We start from the raw sequence: 17,970 nt of genomic DNA, 5'->3' as shown, positions 1-17,970 counted from the left end.
AATACTGAATGGTGAGGTAATCCATTTTGGGTAGTCAAAAGAGGGGTAGGATGTATATAGTAAATGGTAGGGTGCTAAGGAATGTTGATGGACGAGGAGACCTTGAAGTTCAAGTCCATAGTTCCCTGAAAGTGGCAACATGGGTAGAGTGGTGAAGAAGGCATACGGTATGCTTACCTTCACAGGCTGAGGCATAGAATACAAGAATTGGGATGTTATGTCACAACTTTACAAAACATTGGTTAGACCTCATTTGGAGTCTTGTGTGCCGTTCTGGTCACCACACTATAAGGAGGATGTGGTGCACTGGAGAGAGTGCATATGAGATTCACTTGGATGTTGCCTGACTTGGAGGACTTCAGTTATGGGGAGAGATTAGATAGGCTGGGCTTGTTTTCCCTCAAGCGCAGGAGGCATTGCTAGAGATATATATAAAATTATGAGGATTGGGTAGGATAGATAATCAGATTCTTTTTCCCCCCCCATGGTAGGGGTATCAAAAACAAGAGGGCATAGGTTTAAGCTGAGAAGGATATTTAAAGGGGATCTGAGTGGGCTTTTTTTAAATGCACAGAGTGTAAGGTATCTGGAACATACTACCGGGGAGGTGGTGGAATCAGATACAATCACTTCTTTTAATCAACCTTTACAGGCACTTGAATTTGCGAGGCATGGAAGGATACAGACCTCACATGGGTAAACTGGCTCAGTGTAGATGGGCAAAAAGGTCAGCATGGAGGTGGTGGGTCAAAGGTCCCGTTTTTGCGTGGCGTGACTCCTATGTGCCGTACGCTGGAGGCCCTGCAGATAGAGTATTCTCTGTTCTTGAGTTGACCCGATGGTTAGCACTACTCTGAATTCACAGCCTACATGCTGTTAGCCCACCTCTCCAACAGATTTTCATAGATCTAAAAAAAAACTTTTGTTGCCTTTCAGAACATCCCATTTTTGTCAGATGGAGCTTTAAGATAACAGTGGAAAACTGGTTCCCATACAATGACCAACAGTTGGGACAATTAATGATGAGACATAACATTGCTTAAATAAATTGAAACTAATGTTCTGAAAAAGAACGTTGCATGTTCAGAAAACAAGACCATATAATGTCCTTCTTGGCATAAAAAACGCAAAAGGCATGTAACAGGTGGGAATTATTTCTGAGTGTTTATTTTTCCTATGATTTAAATGAAATGTGATCTTTTTGTAGAGAGGACGTACCTGGTGAGAAGTACAGCGTTATCATGGTGAGCAATTCCGTTGTCAGGGATGGCATTTCCATTACCATTGCGGGAAAGAATAGATTTCTGCCACTTACAAAAACTATCAAGTGATTTACCAGCATGATGATTTATTTCCAAGTTTGGCTAAAATATAAATAAGGGTAATATTAAAAAACACTGAAGTCTCAAACAATTGATAAGTTCAAAATGCATCTTTTTGTAGCAATAATTCCATTTTTATGAAAACTGATATACAAATAATATCCCTATAGAAGTTTTAAAATTATGAGAGGCATAGATAAGGTGGACGGTAACAGTCTTTGCCCTGGGGTAGGGGAATCCAAAACTAGGGGGTGTAGGTTTAGGGTGAGAGGGGAAAGATTTAAAAGGAAGTTGAGGGGCAACTTTTCCACGCAGAGGGTGGCAAGTATATGAAATGAGCTGCCAGAGGAAGTGGTTGAAGCAGGTACAATAGTATCATTTGAGAAGCACTTGGACAGGTACATGGAGGGGCAGGGCTTAGAGGGATATGGGACGAACACAGGGAATTGGGATTAGCTGGGTGAGCACTGGTCGCCATGGACTTGTTGGGCTGAAGGGCCAGTATCCATGTTGTATTGCTCTATGACTCTGATTAGAATTCAAGCACTCAACAACCAAAACCATGATGTTCATTTTCCAAAATGATACATCATTAAGGTATGAAAAAGTCAGAATTTATTTTCTTTAATCTAAAAGCTCTGGGTCCCAAGTTCTATAGCACCTTGAATCCAGAATGATTCTGGCAATGCAAAATGAAGGTGTTATCAGAGAGATTAGAAATAAAAAATTTTTAAAAATTCCCTTGGGAATTTTCAGAATAAATCAAATTTGTTACAGATCCACTTGTTCTATCCGACGTTACAAAACACTTCATGCTTCCAATAGTTACTTGGAGGACTGCCTGCAAGGTTGTACAAGATGTGGAAATGCCACTGTGAGCTACAACGAGGGAAAGGAATATTGTAATCTGGGTCTGAAATTAGACCAGGAGCAGAATTTCAATACTGAAATGAAGTCTGTGTTCATGGCAAGCTGGCACTGGGATCACAACCACCCCACCCAAAAAAATGCCCTGCCTAAGTGGTTCAGTAATGCCCTGAAATCAGTGGAGATTGGGCATAAGCCTATGAATTAACCTATTCACCACTGTTTTAGGCCTACAGATTGGGATGTTAAGGGTAAACTCTACAGTCTTAAGACTAATCTTCAATTTGCTTGAAAAAAAGCAGTTTCATTGATTTCTTTTAACTATGCTCAAAGCTGTAGCAGTTCATCCATATTGTTTGCAGTTAAATAAAGATTCTGAAGAAAATACAGCAAAAACATGATTTTGGTCAGATAATTTGTAAAACAATGGCCTTGATGGCAATACCTACTCTTTGGGATTATCTTCATTGTTAAAATAATATCCACTCTCCAAACAAGGTTGGAAGCAAAATAGTTTCGTTCCTGACCAATTATTGTTCTTGATGGGCAAGATTTTCCTTTGTTTTCTGCTCTCAGCTCATAAAAGCTCCGAACTCTACCAAGATAAATAAATCTGATGCAATGCTAAATGAAATTCTCATTGGGTTCTCTAAAACTCACTTCTAAAACCAAGATATTAAAGAAATCTTCAAGAGCAAGAGAGGCAGAAACCTGTTAGGGTTTAATTCCAGAGAATGGAGCTTAGACAGTCAAAAATCAGCCTTGTGTTGAAAGGGACATGCTTTAAGGAATAGGCAAAATGCTAGACTTAGCCGTTAGTGTGCAGCAGTAGATTGAGATTAGGAAAACAGGGAAAGGCAAGATCATGGAGGATAAGAGGTCAGAGGATTGCTTTGGTTTTAATTTTCCAGAAGTTTCTCGATTCAGGTAAAGGGTCCATTAGACTGGAAAATAGCAAATGTAACTACCTTATTCAAAAAGAAAGAAAGACAAAAAGTGGGAAACTACAATCAAATTAGCTACATCTGTAAGAGGGGAAAAGTTAAAAATTATTGTTAATGTTACAGCAGGACACTTAAAAAAATTCAAAGCAATCAGGCAAAGTTTACATGGTTTTGTGAAAGGGAAATCGTGTTTCCAATTTATTGAATTCATGTGACATGGAAAAAGGAGAATGATGGATATACTTTCTATACATAGATTTCCAGAAAGCCGGATAACAGAAAACAGAAAAGGCAAAACTGGGTCTTTTTTCTGTAATATAACAATGATTGATGCTGGGACCTCAATTATTTTTTTTACAAATTTGTGTATGAAAGATTCCACCACTAGACACATATTCCTCTCTGATCCAACCACGTAGATACCACGGCCAAGAAAGCTCACCAGCACCTCTACTTCCTCAGAAGGCTAAAGTAATTTGGCATGTCCCCCTTGACACTCACCAACCTTTATTGATGCACCATAGAAAGCATCCCATCTGGATGCATCACGGCTTGGTATGTCAACTGCTCTGCCCGGGACTGCGAGAAACCGCAGAGAGTTGTGGACACAGCTCAGTACATCATGGAAACCAGCCTCCCTCCACAAACTCTGTCTATACTTCTTGCTGCCTCGGTAAAACAGCCAGCATAATCAAAAACCCCACCCACCTGGGACATTTTCTCTTCTCCCCTCTCCCATCAAGCAGTAGGTACAAAAGCCTGAAAGCGCATACCACCAGGCTCAAGGACAGCTTCAGTCCCACTGTTATAAGACTATTGAATGGTTCCCTAAAACGATAAACTGGACTTTTGACCTCACAGTCTACCTCGTTATGACCTTACCCCTTATCGTCAACCTGCACTGCACTCTCTCTATAGCTGTGACACTTTATTCTGTATTGTTTTACCTTGTATTAATTCAATGTAATGAATAGATCTGTATGAACGGTATGCAAGACAAGTCTTTCACTGTATTTTGGTACAAGTGACAATTATAAACTAATTCCAATTTCCCTTCCCTTTCGGCACTTCAAAGGAATCATTCCCTTCACAAGTCCATTATCCGCTCTTCTGTCCCTCCCTACCACTTCCCATGCAATCCTGGGAGGTTCAACACCTATTTTTTTTTTAAATCTTTTCTGTTTCTGTCATCCAGGGACCCAAACAATCTTTCCAGGTGAAGCAGCAATGCACCGGCATTTCTTTTAATCTCGTGTACTGCACTCCGTGTTCACAATGTGGCCTTCTCTACATTGGAGGAACTGAACGCAGATTGGGTGATCACTTGGTGGAGCGTTCCTATAGTCTTCAGGAATGACCCTGAGCTTCCAGTTACCTGCCACTTTAGCTCACGATCCCACTTGCAAACTGATCGTTCTGTCTGCGGTCTCCTGCACTGTTACAATGAGACCCAACACAAGCCTGAAGAACAACATCTCATCTCACTTCCAAACTTAATATCAAATTCTCTAACTGTAGAAAATGTGCCTTTTCTTCCTGTCGATATTAGAACAATCGCTCCCTGCCGACTGTTCTTTTCCTCTCTGAGTATAGTCTGGCTGCTGGGCGTGTCCCAATGTGCCAGAACTACATCAGCAACAAATCACACAGCCACAGTAACTTCAAATTTATTCCCGCCTGCCACACAGCCTCACTCTGTCAAAGAAACTCCCTTGGTTTCACCCATATTTTGTTGCTATCCAGACTACCTTATTTCTCTTTCTCAGATCTGATGAAGGGTCATCTGAAATGTTAACTGTTACTCTTTTCACAGGTTTTTCCTACATTTTCCATTTTTATATTACGTTAGCTCAGGTTTTCTTATCCTGCTCACATAATTCTAGTTTACTGGGCAAGTCCTACCACCTTACCAATAACAATACATTACATTGGCCAAGAAGCTTAATGTGCTGATAACTACTGCCATTAACTCATTTCAACTAGTTTTATCACACCAATTTCCTTTATTCTACGCATCCCTCCCTCACCTTCTCTCCAACTGAAAACTAACTTGCATTGCTCTCTTTTCCAGTTCCGACGAAGGGCCGCAGACCCAAAACATTGACTGCTTCTCTTTTCATAGATGCTGCCTGACCTGCCGACTCTTTCTGGTTTTGTTTTGGATGAAATTACCCAAGGTATAAATGCTAAATTAGCAAAGGACACAAAGATGAGAGAGAAAGTAAGTGAGTTGTGAAGTGAACATAACGAGGTAACAAAAAGGATAGGTTAAATGAGTGGGCAAAGATCTGGTAAATAGAATAGAATGAGTGAAGCTTTGAAATGGTTCATTTTGACAGGCAAAGCAAAATGATTTATTGTCTATAGTTTATTGATGGGATATTGTTGAGCTCTAAGATGCAGAGGGATCTGGGTCTTCTAGCCCATGGCTCACTAAAGGCTATTTTGCAATTACCACAATAATTAGGAAAGCTAACATAATGTTTATTGCTGGGAGAGTTGAATACACAAGTAGGGAAGTTGTGCTTCAGTTATATGGGACATTAATAAGACCACATCCAGACAACTGTATATAGTACTGGTCTCCTTACTTAAGGAAAGTAGTAAATGTTTTGGAAGCAGATCAGAGATGGTTTACAAGCCCAATATCTGGAATGGTGGAGCAGGCTCAAGGGGAAGAGTGGCCTCATTTATATGTTCTTACAAGGCACAGGGAATTCAAACATGGGTGACATAAGCCAGATTTGGTGAGGACACAGTTATACATAAGAGAATTATATGGGCTCATTTTTTTTTTGGAGTGTGAAACAGAATGCTACCATAAGAGCATTGGAATAGTTTTACAAAAGCGGGAGAAAGAGGAGGCACGTGCGTGATTCTTACCTGGTCATCAGTAAGTAATATGAGTCGAGTTACTACCATATTCACAATGTTTCCTATACTCGAGTCTTGCAAAAGTTTGGCAACCTGACCTCCAGAAAACAAGAAAAAACACAGACAGTCTTAAAAATGAAATTGGTACAAAAAGGTCATCAATGATATGAGCACCAAATAATCTTTAAAGACTTATTTAGAATACTGTACAATCATGGGATGGCCTGACTAGAAATGACATTCCATGTATTTTACAAAGAGAACAGGCCGAAGGCTGAAAAATCAGAAAGACCTGCAGATGCTGGAAATCTGAAATAAAAACAGAAAATGCTGGAAACACTCAGTGGATCAGGCAGCATTGGTGGGAAGAGAAACAGTTGATGTTTCAGATCTGAGATCCTTCAAAAGAACGAGGTAAGAGAGAAAATGTTAATTTTCAGTAGCAGGAAATTTGGGGAAGGGATGGGTAGAATAAAGGGAATATTTCTGATACCGTCAGAGCAAATGGATTAACAGTTAAAGTGCAGGATTAGATTATGCTCATTTGTCTGTGGAATGTGTTGCCAATAGCAAAGCCATATTATACCAACAGAAAAAGAAAATCTCACCCAAAATGATGACAGGCGGAAGTGGTCAGTTCAAATGCAGACATGAGGAACAAGGTACAAGGTAGGGAATTTGGTATTGAGTCCGGAAGGCTGCAAATGTGCTTAGAAAGAAGTGGCAATGTTGTTGCTTGAGCTTCCATTAGGCCTTGTTATAACAGTGCAGAGTACGAGTGAGATAGTGAATTAAAGTTACAGGCTCACTGGCTGATCCTGAGCTTCCGGTTGCCAGCAACCTTAGTTCACCATCCTGCTTGCAGGCTGACCTTCTTGTCTGTGGCCTCCTGCACTCTAACAAGGATGTCCAATGGAAGCTTGAGCAACAGCATTGACATTTTTGCCTCAGCACATTTGCAGCCTTCCAGACTCGATATTGAATTCTAACTTTTCCAGCCTGAGTCACAACAGTCCATTTTTGCCAGTCATCATTTTGGCTCAGTTTTCTTTCTCTGTTATTATTGTTTGGCTGCTGGAGATATCCCATGGTCTTGCTATTAGCAACACATTACACAGACAAACAAGGATATTGTGATCCTAACTGCTACTCCAAGGGCTGCATTAACATATTTGGTCTCACCGTATCAGAGATATTCCCTTTATTCTACCCATTCCTCCCCCACCTTCTCTGCTGCTGAAAACACTTGCTTGTCTCCTTCCCAATTCTGCTGAAGGGTCTCAGGCCTGAAATTGTTTCTCTTTGCACTGATGCTGCCTGACCTGCTGAGTGTTCCCAGCATTTTCTGTTTTCTTTTTCAAACACATTCGGAAGATTACTTACCCATCTCTATGATTCCAATCACCAAGTGGCTATTTCACCTCCTTTTCTATCTAAATTCAAGTTGTAGAGACCAAAAAATCTTACTATTTAGATGATGGGATATTATCAACCAAAGAAGCAACATTACTAAGAGTAGGCTTTTCTAAATTCCTTGGTAAACAAATTAATACAAATAGCTATATAAATAGCTTGATAACTGAGAGGCAAATCACCCTTGCTTACAAGTTGTACATGAAGTATTGATTACAGTTTGAAAATCCCTAGCCTGCACCATAAAATTGGACAAACATATTCAATGACATTTTAGCCCTTATGCCCAATATACAGCAAAACAATAAAATGTGAATTAACTCAGAACCAGTGTACCTTTCTATATATGTACACATAAATTTCAGCACAGCACATAACATTGATGATTTATGAATTGTACGAGAGCAAAGGAATATAAATTTATTAGAAAGAAGTATGTGTGTTAGAAGGAATTTGAAGAGTGACAGGCCTTAGTCATAAAGAGAAGCTGCCATGACTGAATGTTCATTCACTCTAAAATAATGAGAGGGTATCGATAAGACTGAGCAGAAGGAAAATAAGCACAGTATGAACTGCACAAATCTAAAATAAGGTTAGAGAAAACAAAAGTATTTTTACATAAGAAAGAAATTTACATAAAGGAAACTGACTTAACATCAATTGTCACCCTTAAAAAGTAGCTGGTTCAATATTTAGAAAGGAGGACTTACATTTCACGACCTCAGGACATCCCAAAGCACTTTACAGCGAATGAAGTGTTGTCACTGTTGTAAACGCAGCAGCCAATTTGGGCACAGCAAGCTCCCCAAAGAGCAATGTGATAATGGTCAGAAAATCTGCTTTTGTAATGTTGATTGAGGGATAAATATTGGCCAGGACACCGGGGATATCTCCCCTGCTCTTCTTCGAAATAGTGCCATGGGGTCTTTTACGTCCACCTGAGAGAGCAGATGGGGCCTCAGTTTAACGTCTCATCTGAAAGACGGCATTTCTGACTGCAATGGATTGTCAGTCTAGGCTTTTGTACTTGTGTCTCTGGAGTGGGACATAAACTTACAGCCCTCTGGAGGCAAGAGTGTTACCAATTATTCAAAAGCAAGTTTGAATTAGAGATATTCAATACTACTTGCTATTATTTTTCCGAGGAAAGGTAGGGAAAGTAACTTAGATGTCCTTGGGAGCTGAGTAAGTGAATAGAGTAATCATACATGAACTCTAGATCATGTAAACCTCACTAAAGACATTTCTGTTTCCTTAAAACTTCTGCCAGCCCTTAAGGAAGAAGACTATAACAATAGGGGGTAGCTGGCAGAACCTCCATCTTTAAAAAAAAGATGTAGTAAATGTAAACGAAGTAATAACACCACTTTGTGTTTTCCATTGGCCCTATTAGTTGGGTAACATCTACTTAAATAAATAAAATAAAACTACTAAAGGAGTTGTTCTTAGCACTGCATGACTTATCTCAGTCCTCTAGAAACCTACAGGCATATGCCTGCTGAAGGAATGAATTAATTGAAACACCAAGATGTACTTTAAACTGAACTGGACTTGACAGAAGGGAACAACAAAATGAGGTTATCATGAGGATTTAAACAATTCCCACTGGACACGGTCTAGCAGTCCCCAGGTTACTGGTGACAGAAATAATTACTGCAAGTGTAATGCAGCTTTGAAAAATTCAGAATTTTATGTTCAATAATGCTGTTGGACATTACTGAATGGTCCTTGGACATTTGCCTTTGTGCAAGGTGAGATTGTGGTAAGTATGAAGGAAAGCATCAGTACGGAGGACAAGTCGGGGGCTAGTGGGACTTGGATGGAGAGAATATGGCAGAAGGACAGGTGGCAGGTAAGGGGACTTATCTGAGTGGGTTCCAGTACAACTAAAACATTGTTGGTTGTACTAAGAATGCCCAGTAACAGGCATAACTGAGAATAACTTAAGCCAGTTTCCTGGGAAACAAATACAAGGAGTAATACTCAGGGAATTATGCTATTCCATGGGTATCTGACACCAACCTATATCAATGATGCAAATATAACTCACAACCAGATGTCCCTGATCAATTTTCCAAGGAGGCCTGATTCAACCTGAAAATCCATGCAATCACGCAACACTCCATAAATAATTGATTTTCATATGCGTAATGCTGAGAAATACTAGGCCGTTAACTTTCTACTCCACTGCTAGTTTCAGAATTTTCAGGGAAAACTGTGCAGACAAACATATTTGTCACATTTTATTTTAAACATGAGATTAGGATCATTTAACAAAGACAATATTTACACCATTAAGTTTTAGTACACTGATCTTGCTGTATTCACCATTGTGAACATGGAACTCCAAAATGATCATTTCACTAACCACAACAGCACCATCCCAGTTGCTCTGTTAGACTTGATGCTGAGCAGAAAAGTCAAACACATTCCCAACAGGAATGAAAGAACAACTTGAAAAGCAAGTCGCCCCTGGCCACTTCCAGAAATTTCATTCAAGATAGCATTGAGAGAGATATGAGATTGTGCCAAATAACTACACATTGAGAACCATGGAAAGGTCTTTTGTAAAAGAAGAGAAAGGGAGAAAAAATTGAATGGAGTGAAAGGAATTTTGCAACTAAAAATGCAGTGGAGTGAAATAATGAAATATACTTACAATATTCATAACAGAGAGAATATACTGCTCAATGTCTCTTCGTCCATGGTATCCAACCATCATCTTATCTGCTACTACTAGAGTCTCTACATAATGTTCTTGACTGACTGATCTTTTCAATTGTAGCTGATTTCGCAGAGTCTTATTAGGTGAAAGCGTCACTGCTGAAGTCTGTAAATTCCTCAGCCATGAAGATCTTCCTTTCCCTGGCTTCTCATCTGGAATAGAACCACTGTAAGCATTCAAAATTATACCTTGTGTGAAGAGCAAGCATCATGCTGAGTAAGGGAAGGAATAACTTTATGATTATACACTATAGCTACAATCAGAGCAATTGCACCTCTCATCTGAACACCTAGCTAAGTTGTTAATACCAACACAGAAGGCAAATATCATCACTACCCCAAAAGGCAATGAAAAGATTCAGTCTTTTTGAAGGGATGTTTATGCTTTTCTTAAATGCCAAGGGTCAAGTGCACTTAATGTTGGCCTTTGCACTTGCATTGTGGGTTTACCTTTAATCAGCAGACTGCTGGGCTTCAGTTTCATATGGCTGGATGATTGAAAAAATTAATTTTAATTTTTAAATAAACTGAAGTCAATAAAACTAAAATCAAAATTATGAATAAGGAGGCTCAGAGATTCATATGCAAGTAAAATCAAGAAAACCAAGAGGTGTAAGCTAATTAATTGACATAGCTGCCAACAGAAAGAATGTCAGAATAGGTATAACGCTCATTTGCATGTGGCATTTGGAGTTAGCTTATTGAACTGGCACGTTATAAACCTGTTGCTCTGGCACAGTTCACATTTTTCCTTCTGACTATATTCATTATTATTGTTGTTTACTTTTGCATTTACTAAAGTTAAAGCACCCAACAAAATACAATATATCTGCAGAGATGAAATGTCTTCAGATTCAAAGTGTGGCCATAATTTTACATTTATGATACGAATATGGCCACAAGATAAGAAAAAGAAACAGAAAATGCTGGAAATACTCAGCAGGTCAGGTAGCACCTGAGGAAAGAAAAACAGTATTAATGTTTCAGGTTCATAACTATCATCAGAACTAGGAACCATTACAGAACAGGCATATTTTAAGTTGCAGACAAGGGGAAGGGATGGAGAGAACAAGGGGAATCTTTGTGATGGGGTAGAAGCTAAGAGAAATTGAATGGCCTAGATTGTTGTGGTGTAATCTGTTCATAAGATAAATGATATGAAACATATGTGGGTAATACCAATAATCCTAGTAGGCAGAAGAATTCAAGAGATTTCAGGAGCAAAAAATGTATGCAGGATGCAAACAAAAAAGCAACATTTACAATTCAATGCTTAGCTGAGAGAGAACAGCTAAACAGGAATTAAAATGCTTATCTCATGGTCTAATGGTGCAGACAGCACATACGTGTGAGAGCAGCAGAAAATCTCAAGGCCGAACTTAAGCAGCGAATTGCAGCTAAAAATATACTGTCCAAGATTTTCAAAGTCTTAAGGATTTCTGCAGTTTCAGTTGGCTAGCTTACCAGTAACACCAGCCGTGACATCACTCATATTTGCAAACTAGAGCCCAACAGCACTCAGACTAGTACTACCCCAATAACTTCAGCAACTCATCTTTCCTCTAATCAGTGCATATAAAATACACAGCAAGTTGAATTCTCATTTCTTGTCTAGTCTTTTAGTGAATTATGACAAGAATCGTACATGAATACGTGACTCAAATGTGAATTCTCGTTACTTACTTCGTAACCCTTCAAAAATACCACCATTTTTTAAAATTAGGAAGTGTTATCAAAATCTAATTTAGAAGCTGTTAAAAATAATAGATTACAAAGAGTTCTTTGCTGTAATTTGAATAGATGTACAATCTAAACTGATATGAATTCCTTAACTTTGATTTTGTTTTCTAGAATTCAGATATACAAATTTTCCTATTAACTAAGGACTCTGAGCACTTTTCAGTGCAAAATGTACAAAAAACAAGGCTCTGTACATCATATTACAATATAACAGACTGCTAGTCATAGCTTTAATTATAAGCATAAAACAGTTTTGTAATGTAATCAAAGATTTTAGGTTTTATGTACACTCAGATTAAGGACACTTTGCAGAGCCCAAATCTTGACACTTTAGTTATTTGGGGCAGGCACGGTAGTGTAGCAGTTAGCATAACGTTTTACTACGCCAGCGACCCGGGTTCAATTCCGGATACTGTCTGTAAGGAGTTTGTACATTCTCTCCATGTCTGCGTGGGTTTCCTCCGGGTGCTCCGGTTTCCTCCCACATTCCAAAAGACGTACAGGTTAGGAAGTTGTGGGCATGCTATGTTGGCACCAGAAGCATGGCGACACTTGCGGGCTGCCCCCAGAACAATGCAAAAGATGCATTTCACTGTGTGTTTCGATGTACGTGACTAATAAAGAGACCTTATCTTATCTATCTTTTGGTTATTCTGGGGAATGTGGCAGTGCAGAATTAAGCAATTCATTCCATTAAGTCTGCATCAATGTTTTCTCTACACATATGGCACCCAAAGTAATTTAATTTCTCTACTCTTGCTCTTTATACATTTCATTCAACAATCTCAGACCTTCACTCAACTCATTCCTCACTCAATTTCCTTAACCTTCTACGTCCAATCCTCCCAAAATTCGTATGCATTCAATCCGTTCTACAAGAATTTGTCAGTGAGACCCAAGTGAAAGACAGTCACTTTTCAATGTGTAGGCCATCCATACCATAAGTCTGAGATCTGTTCTTAAAGAGAGAAAATGTTTGTTTTTCACATATGGATATTTATGAACATGAGCAAGGAGCATTCCATCCAGGATCATTACCTCATTACATTTTTTCCCATAAGCAATGCAAAGAAATGCCAATTACATGATACTTTCTGAACTAATTTCAAACAATATCATAATTGGTAGAAGTAGTGGAAGCAAAAATCTAAATCATACATCATACCATAGCAACATACAAATCAAAGACTTGTATTTAAAAATAGGATAAGCATCCTACATAAAAATTAAATTTTAAATTCTGAGAAATAACACTTACTGAACACATACACATGCTCCCATTTTTCTGACCTATTGTTTCCCTGCAGGTTAGTTAGACAAATTTATGAGTAGCAAGCAGATTCCTCAACTTTGAAAGTATTTAACTTATTTTGTTCGGACTGATTTAAAAATCAGAGAGTGACAAGTAATACCCTACAGTTTTGAAACTTTGAATTCCATCTTATGGACAGTTCTACTCGGTCAGGACATAAGGATGTACCATTGCATAACAGAGAGGATTACATATTACCTGAAACTCCACATGTTGCATCAATATGTCGATATTGGTTTCGAAGAGAAGATCGTTTATAAACTACATGGGGGCTTCCTTCACTGTAATTGAATTCAGCCATTTTAACAGTGGTGAGGGGCTCTATGAAGTATTCTTCTTCATCCTCAACTATTACACCATGCTGAAAGCAAAGTACAGCTCTGGTTATCGCCAGCAAAATGCTTACGAGTACTGTAGAGTTTCTATAACAATTTTAAAAGCCATTATAAATAGCTGTCCATTCTCATACATGCACAGGACAGCAAAGCACCTATTCTCAGCTGACTCATAACCCTAATCTAGCATTAGTTGGTATGATGTTTCATTCTTGACATGATTCAAAGCTGCATATCTTTGTTTTCAAGAAAAAAAATGTTGAATTAAATCTATCCAGGGGTTCTAGCTTCTGGTAACCCCACCCCTTCTGTTTCTTCCCCCCCCACTCCTTTGTCTTCCCTTATTCCCCTGGCTCCCTTCCCTTGTCTTGATGATCTGCCCATCTCCTCTCCTCCCCTCCTCCATCCTTTATTCCATGGTCCACTGCCCTCTCCCACAGGATTCCTCCTCCTCCAGCTGTTTGCCTCTTCTACCTACCACCTCTCAGCTTATTACATCTCCCCCCCCCCCACTCCCCCACCCACCTACCTCCCCCCTCTCACCTGGACTTGCCTATCACCTGCCTGTGTGCCCTCCTCCCCCTCCCTTCTTATTCTGGCTTCTGCCCTCTTCCTTTCCAGTCCTGATGAAGGATCTTGGCCCAAAACATCAGCTGTTTACTTCCCTCCTTGGATGCTGTCTGACTTGCTGAGTTCCTCCAGCACTGTGTGTATTGCTCCAGATTCCAGCATCTGGAAAACTTCTTGTGTCTGTGTATTGTGTATTGTTCCTCGATCTTAGCTGCTTTGCAGCTCTATGCGTACAAGGACCTTGAACAAATCCCAATGTGATATGTACAGGGGGTAAAATGATGGCTTAATGCTTGGCAGGAACCCAAGGGAAAAGTTAGACTGGTGAGATCTCCCAAAGATTTACAGAAAACAAACCCTCCTGTACATAACATATTATGTGCAGGAGGATTTGGATTAGATTTAATCCAACATACACATTACATTTTTTTCTTGAAAGCAGAATAGCTTAACATCTTCAGAGATATGCAGCTATCAAGAATCTACATGCAAATACTGAGCCAATTTAGCTTATCAGAGATAGAAACAGTAACATACACAATAACTTACACAAAATGATAATTCAACCTGCCATTAAAGTGTGCTTATGGCAAACAAACATGTTGCTACTTTGAACATTTCCAATCCCCTAATTTAACCCAATGACTGTGCAGGGACATCTGTTTTTCTCCAGCAGTAAATATGGAAATCTATACTACTGTAAATAAGCAAAATGCAGAGTATCCAACTACTAAAATGTTTAATAAACAGGGTTGTTAACATAAACAGGTACTGTGTTTGAAAAACTAAGATATAGTTCCAACAATGGGTAAACAGAGAAGATGATGTGCAAGTTACTCCAAACAACTTCTGAAAAACAGTTACTGTAATTCCTTGAGTTACAAATGGCTGATTTACAAACTTTTGCTATGATACTGTTGATGCTTTGTGGAACATGCCTTCTAATTTAAAGCAAGTTGAATGAATAGCACTTTATCCTCTGTGCAGAAGAATACACTGCACTAAAATACCATAAGATATTTGGCCCTGCCTTTCCAATTTATGAAATCCCATTTAACAAAACATTTGGCAGAAACATAACCTTTTTGTCAATTGAGGAATTACTATATTTATAGTTGATGCAATTGGTCAAAACCAGTGTATGTATATGGGGATCAGGATGTGTAAGGTGTGTTTCCTGTACATTAAAAATCAAAGGGATTCTAAAACTAATGTTCTGGTCATATATATCCAATAGATATTGCAGTCTGGACCAGCACCAAGTTCTTCAGGCTAATATCTATTTTAAACTACATGTTCAGAACATATTTTAACTGGGCTCAAGTCCTGCTAATTTAGGACTTCTGAAAATAAATATGAGGTCCTTTACACTAAATTCATAATCTGAAATGAATGTTATTGATATTGAAGAAAAATACCTAAAAATTGGATTGAGCCCATCTTCTTGTGCTAAAACACAGCTAAGTTTAGCATTAACACCCAATTGGGTCCCCTGCAAAAAATTGTTAACTTGTCCAAAATCAATAGTGGTACACTCAGTAGGAAGTGATGTAATGGAATCTGCATGAGTCCCAATGGTACCTTCACACATTTTCAGACATTTTGCTGTGTGGCATTCAGACAAAGACAATAGCCCTTAAAAACAGTCTAATGAGTGCTAAACAGCAGAAAGACATACTTTGTGGACCATGGAGGCTGCAAGGGAACAAGTGAGAGCAAGACAGCTCCAACATTCCAAATGAGATGGCCTTTCTCCTGACGTGCATGTTAGGAGGACCAGGAGACTTGCTTGGTCCACCTTAAGAACCATGAAAAGACTAGCCTCCTTCAGGAATGAAAATCACCACACAGTGCAGCAATTTCACAATGGCACAAGATAGGTCAGGGCGATCTGTACATCACTGTTTACAATTGCAGAGTGGAGATCTTCAAAGTAAACTTGTTCTTATGCAGAGGTCTGAGCTTAAATACAGTAACATTCATATTAATACAAACATAATACATCATTAAGGTAAATGGAGCAGGGACTTATTAATTAATTCATTCATTGTTCTTATCAAGAGAGTGAAATATCAGTGTGCAGTGTAGGTGATGAAGATTGCTGTGACCTCAGTTTACACTGGGGGAATCTTAGTTTCTAAATCTTATCAAAATCGTTCCTCTAATAGAAAGTTCCTCATCTCCCATATGGCCAATGCCTGGTTCCTTCACTCAGCTAGAAAAGGAAAAGTTGTGGATTCTCAGCATAAACATCTCACAGCAAGTCACCTACTTCCTTCTATTCCTTTTACACTCTGCCTTATGAACCTCAAACTTCAAGTCTCCTTGCTGTTCTCCCTTTGAACCAGCCAACTACCTGGCTTGCTGGATTGGGCAGTGTACGGCATACAACAAGCAAGTCTCCAACATCTTCTTAAGTGGGTGAAACAGGCACTCACAGACCGATGCAGGAAGCAGAATCTCATTTTGAGATGACAATGGCATTTTCCACTACTTTCCAGACATTTGCCTAGCTCTGTACGGTTCTGTGAATCTGTACGGTTGCTGTGACTGGTGTGAATAATCAGGGAAATAGGGAGGAACCAGTGTTCCACAAATCTATCTCTTAGGGGAGCTGGCAGTGCAGATCTTCAGAATGCAGGAATCACAAGCACTTATTGGAAACATGGCAGCCACCATGAAGAAATTCTTCATGACTCACAAGCACCAGATCATTGAGGGAGTGAAAGCATTTCCTATTCATTAAAGGTCTGATTTAATAAGAGGAGCTCTTATGTGCATATGGTTATAAGCAATGTTGGCAAATCCCTGTTCCCGAGATGCTACTTGTTCCTCAATGAAATAGAAGTAATTTCTTCATCAAGCATGAGTGACCGCTTCACTGCAATGGTGAGTGGCAAACTGGACAGGGATATGACAGAGATCTGCCACAGCCACTCAGAAAGATCCTGAGGAAAAGAAATTGAGAGTCAATGTTTATGACCCCCCACAGAGAGCACAATCTAGACACCAGAGTGTGGTCAAATGTCTTCCCACAGACTGACACATCTCTCAGTGACAACATTAAACCTGAGGCTATGAATGCATTGCTCAAAGAGACTTGCCTAGAATGTGATATCTCGAAGACTCTGTGGGTGTATGCCTTTTACGGATGGGCATGTTCTTCCCTGCTACTCCAAAGCCCCAGATCCACCCTGAAGTGCCAATGTCAACCACAATGAAGCCTCCAGTAATGGAATGCTGCCAGTAGTTTTACTACAGAGGTACCCATGCAATAATTGGATCAGCAGTTAAATTCTGGAAAAATAAATGCACCCTGTTAGTTGTAACAGTGTCTGGGGAAGCTGAAGGCGCTCATTCAGCTCTCCTAATGTCAGTAGAGTCTCCCTTTAAAAAACTGAAAAAGCAAAGGCTAATGAGATGTGTTCCTAGTTCTATTGAGACTATTCCATGAAGTCACTGTGTGGAATTTTCTCCTCCAATTTATGTTGGTACAGCCAGAAATAGGCATAACACAAATAACAATGTCATTCAGTAGTCAGGTGTGCTAACATGGATAGCGCATGGAAGTAAATGGGTGCTAGACAATCCAATTTCTGGGCTTAAATGTTGTAGTTAATGTCACCTTTAGTGCACAGTAGCTTTCCATAAGGTAGATGTAAGTATTACACAATTTAAACATACCGGCTCGGTGGTTACCTGGCCAGGCAAAGCAAGCAGACATTTGGACTGGAAAGCCTGAAATCCAGGATCCTTGCTTAAAAGTCAATGCAGTTTATGGATTTAGTTCCCAGTTGGGCAGAGAATGCAACAGAATAAGCTGCAGAAACAGATAGGTCTGATCTCTGGGGATGGAGTAGTAGGAGGCA

At 39.4% G+C, this 17,970-nt stretch overlaps 1 protein-coding gene across 1 annotated transcript in view; it reads right to left on the bottom strand.

Moving 5' to 3' along the window:
- adamts10 (ADAM metallopeptidase with thrombospondin type 1 motif, 10) overlaps positions 1–17,970 on the bottom strand; it is a 131,124-nt gene that overhangs the window by 107,239 nt on the left and 5,915 nt on the right. The window contains exons 3-6 of the mRNA XM_052038309.1: positions 13,395–13,557; positions 10,080–10,297; positions 6,017–6,100; positions 1,219–1,364 (exon numbers count right to left, since the gene is read on the bottom strand). Of these exons, the coding sequence (XP_051894269.1) occupies positions 1,219–1,364; positions 6,017–6,100; positions 10,080–10,297; positions 13,395–13,557 (611 nt within the window). The remainder of the gene's footprint in view (positions 1–1,218; positions 1,365–6,016; positions 6,101–10,079; positions 10,298–13,394; positions 13,558–17,970) is intronic.

This window comes from Pristis pectinata, chromosome 24 (genome assembly GCF_009764475.1).
Source record: "Pristis pectinata isolate sPriPec2 chromosome 24, sPriPec2.1.pri, whole genome shotgun sequence".
Taxonomy (NCBI): Eukaryota; Metazoa; Chordata; class Chondrichthyes; order Rhinopristiformes; family Pristidae; genus Pristis; species Pristis pectinata.
Note: the sequence above shows the minus strand (reverse complement) of the source record. Positions and strands in the feature narration are given on the sequence as shown.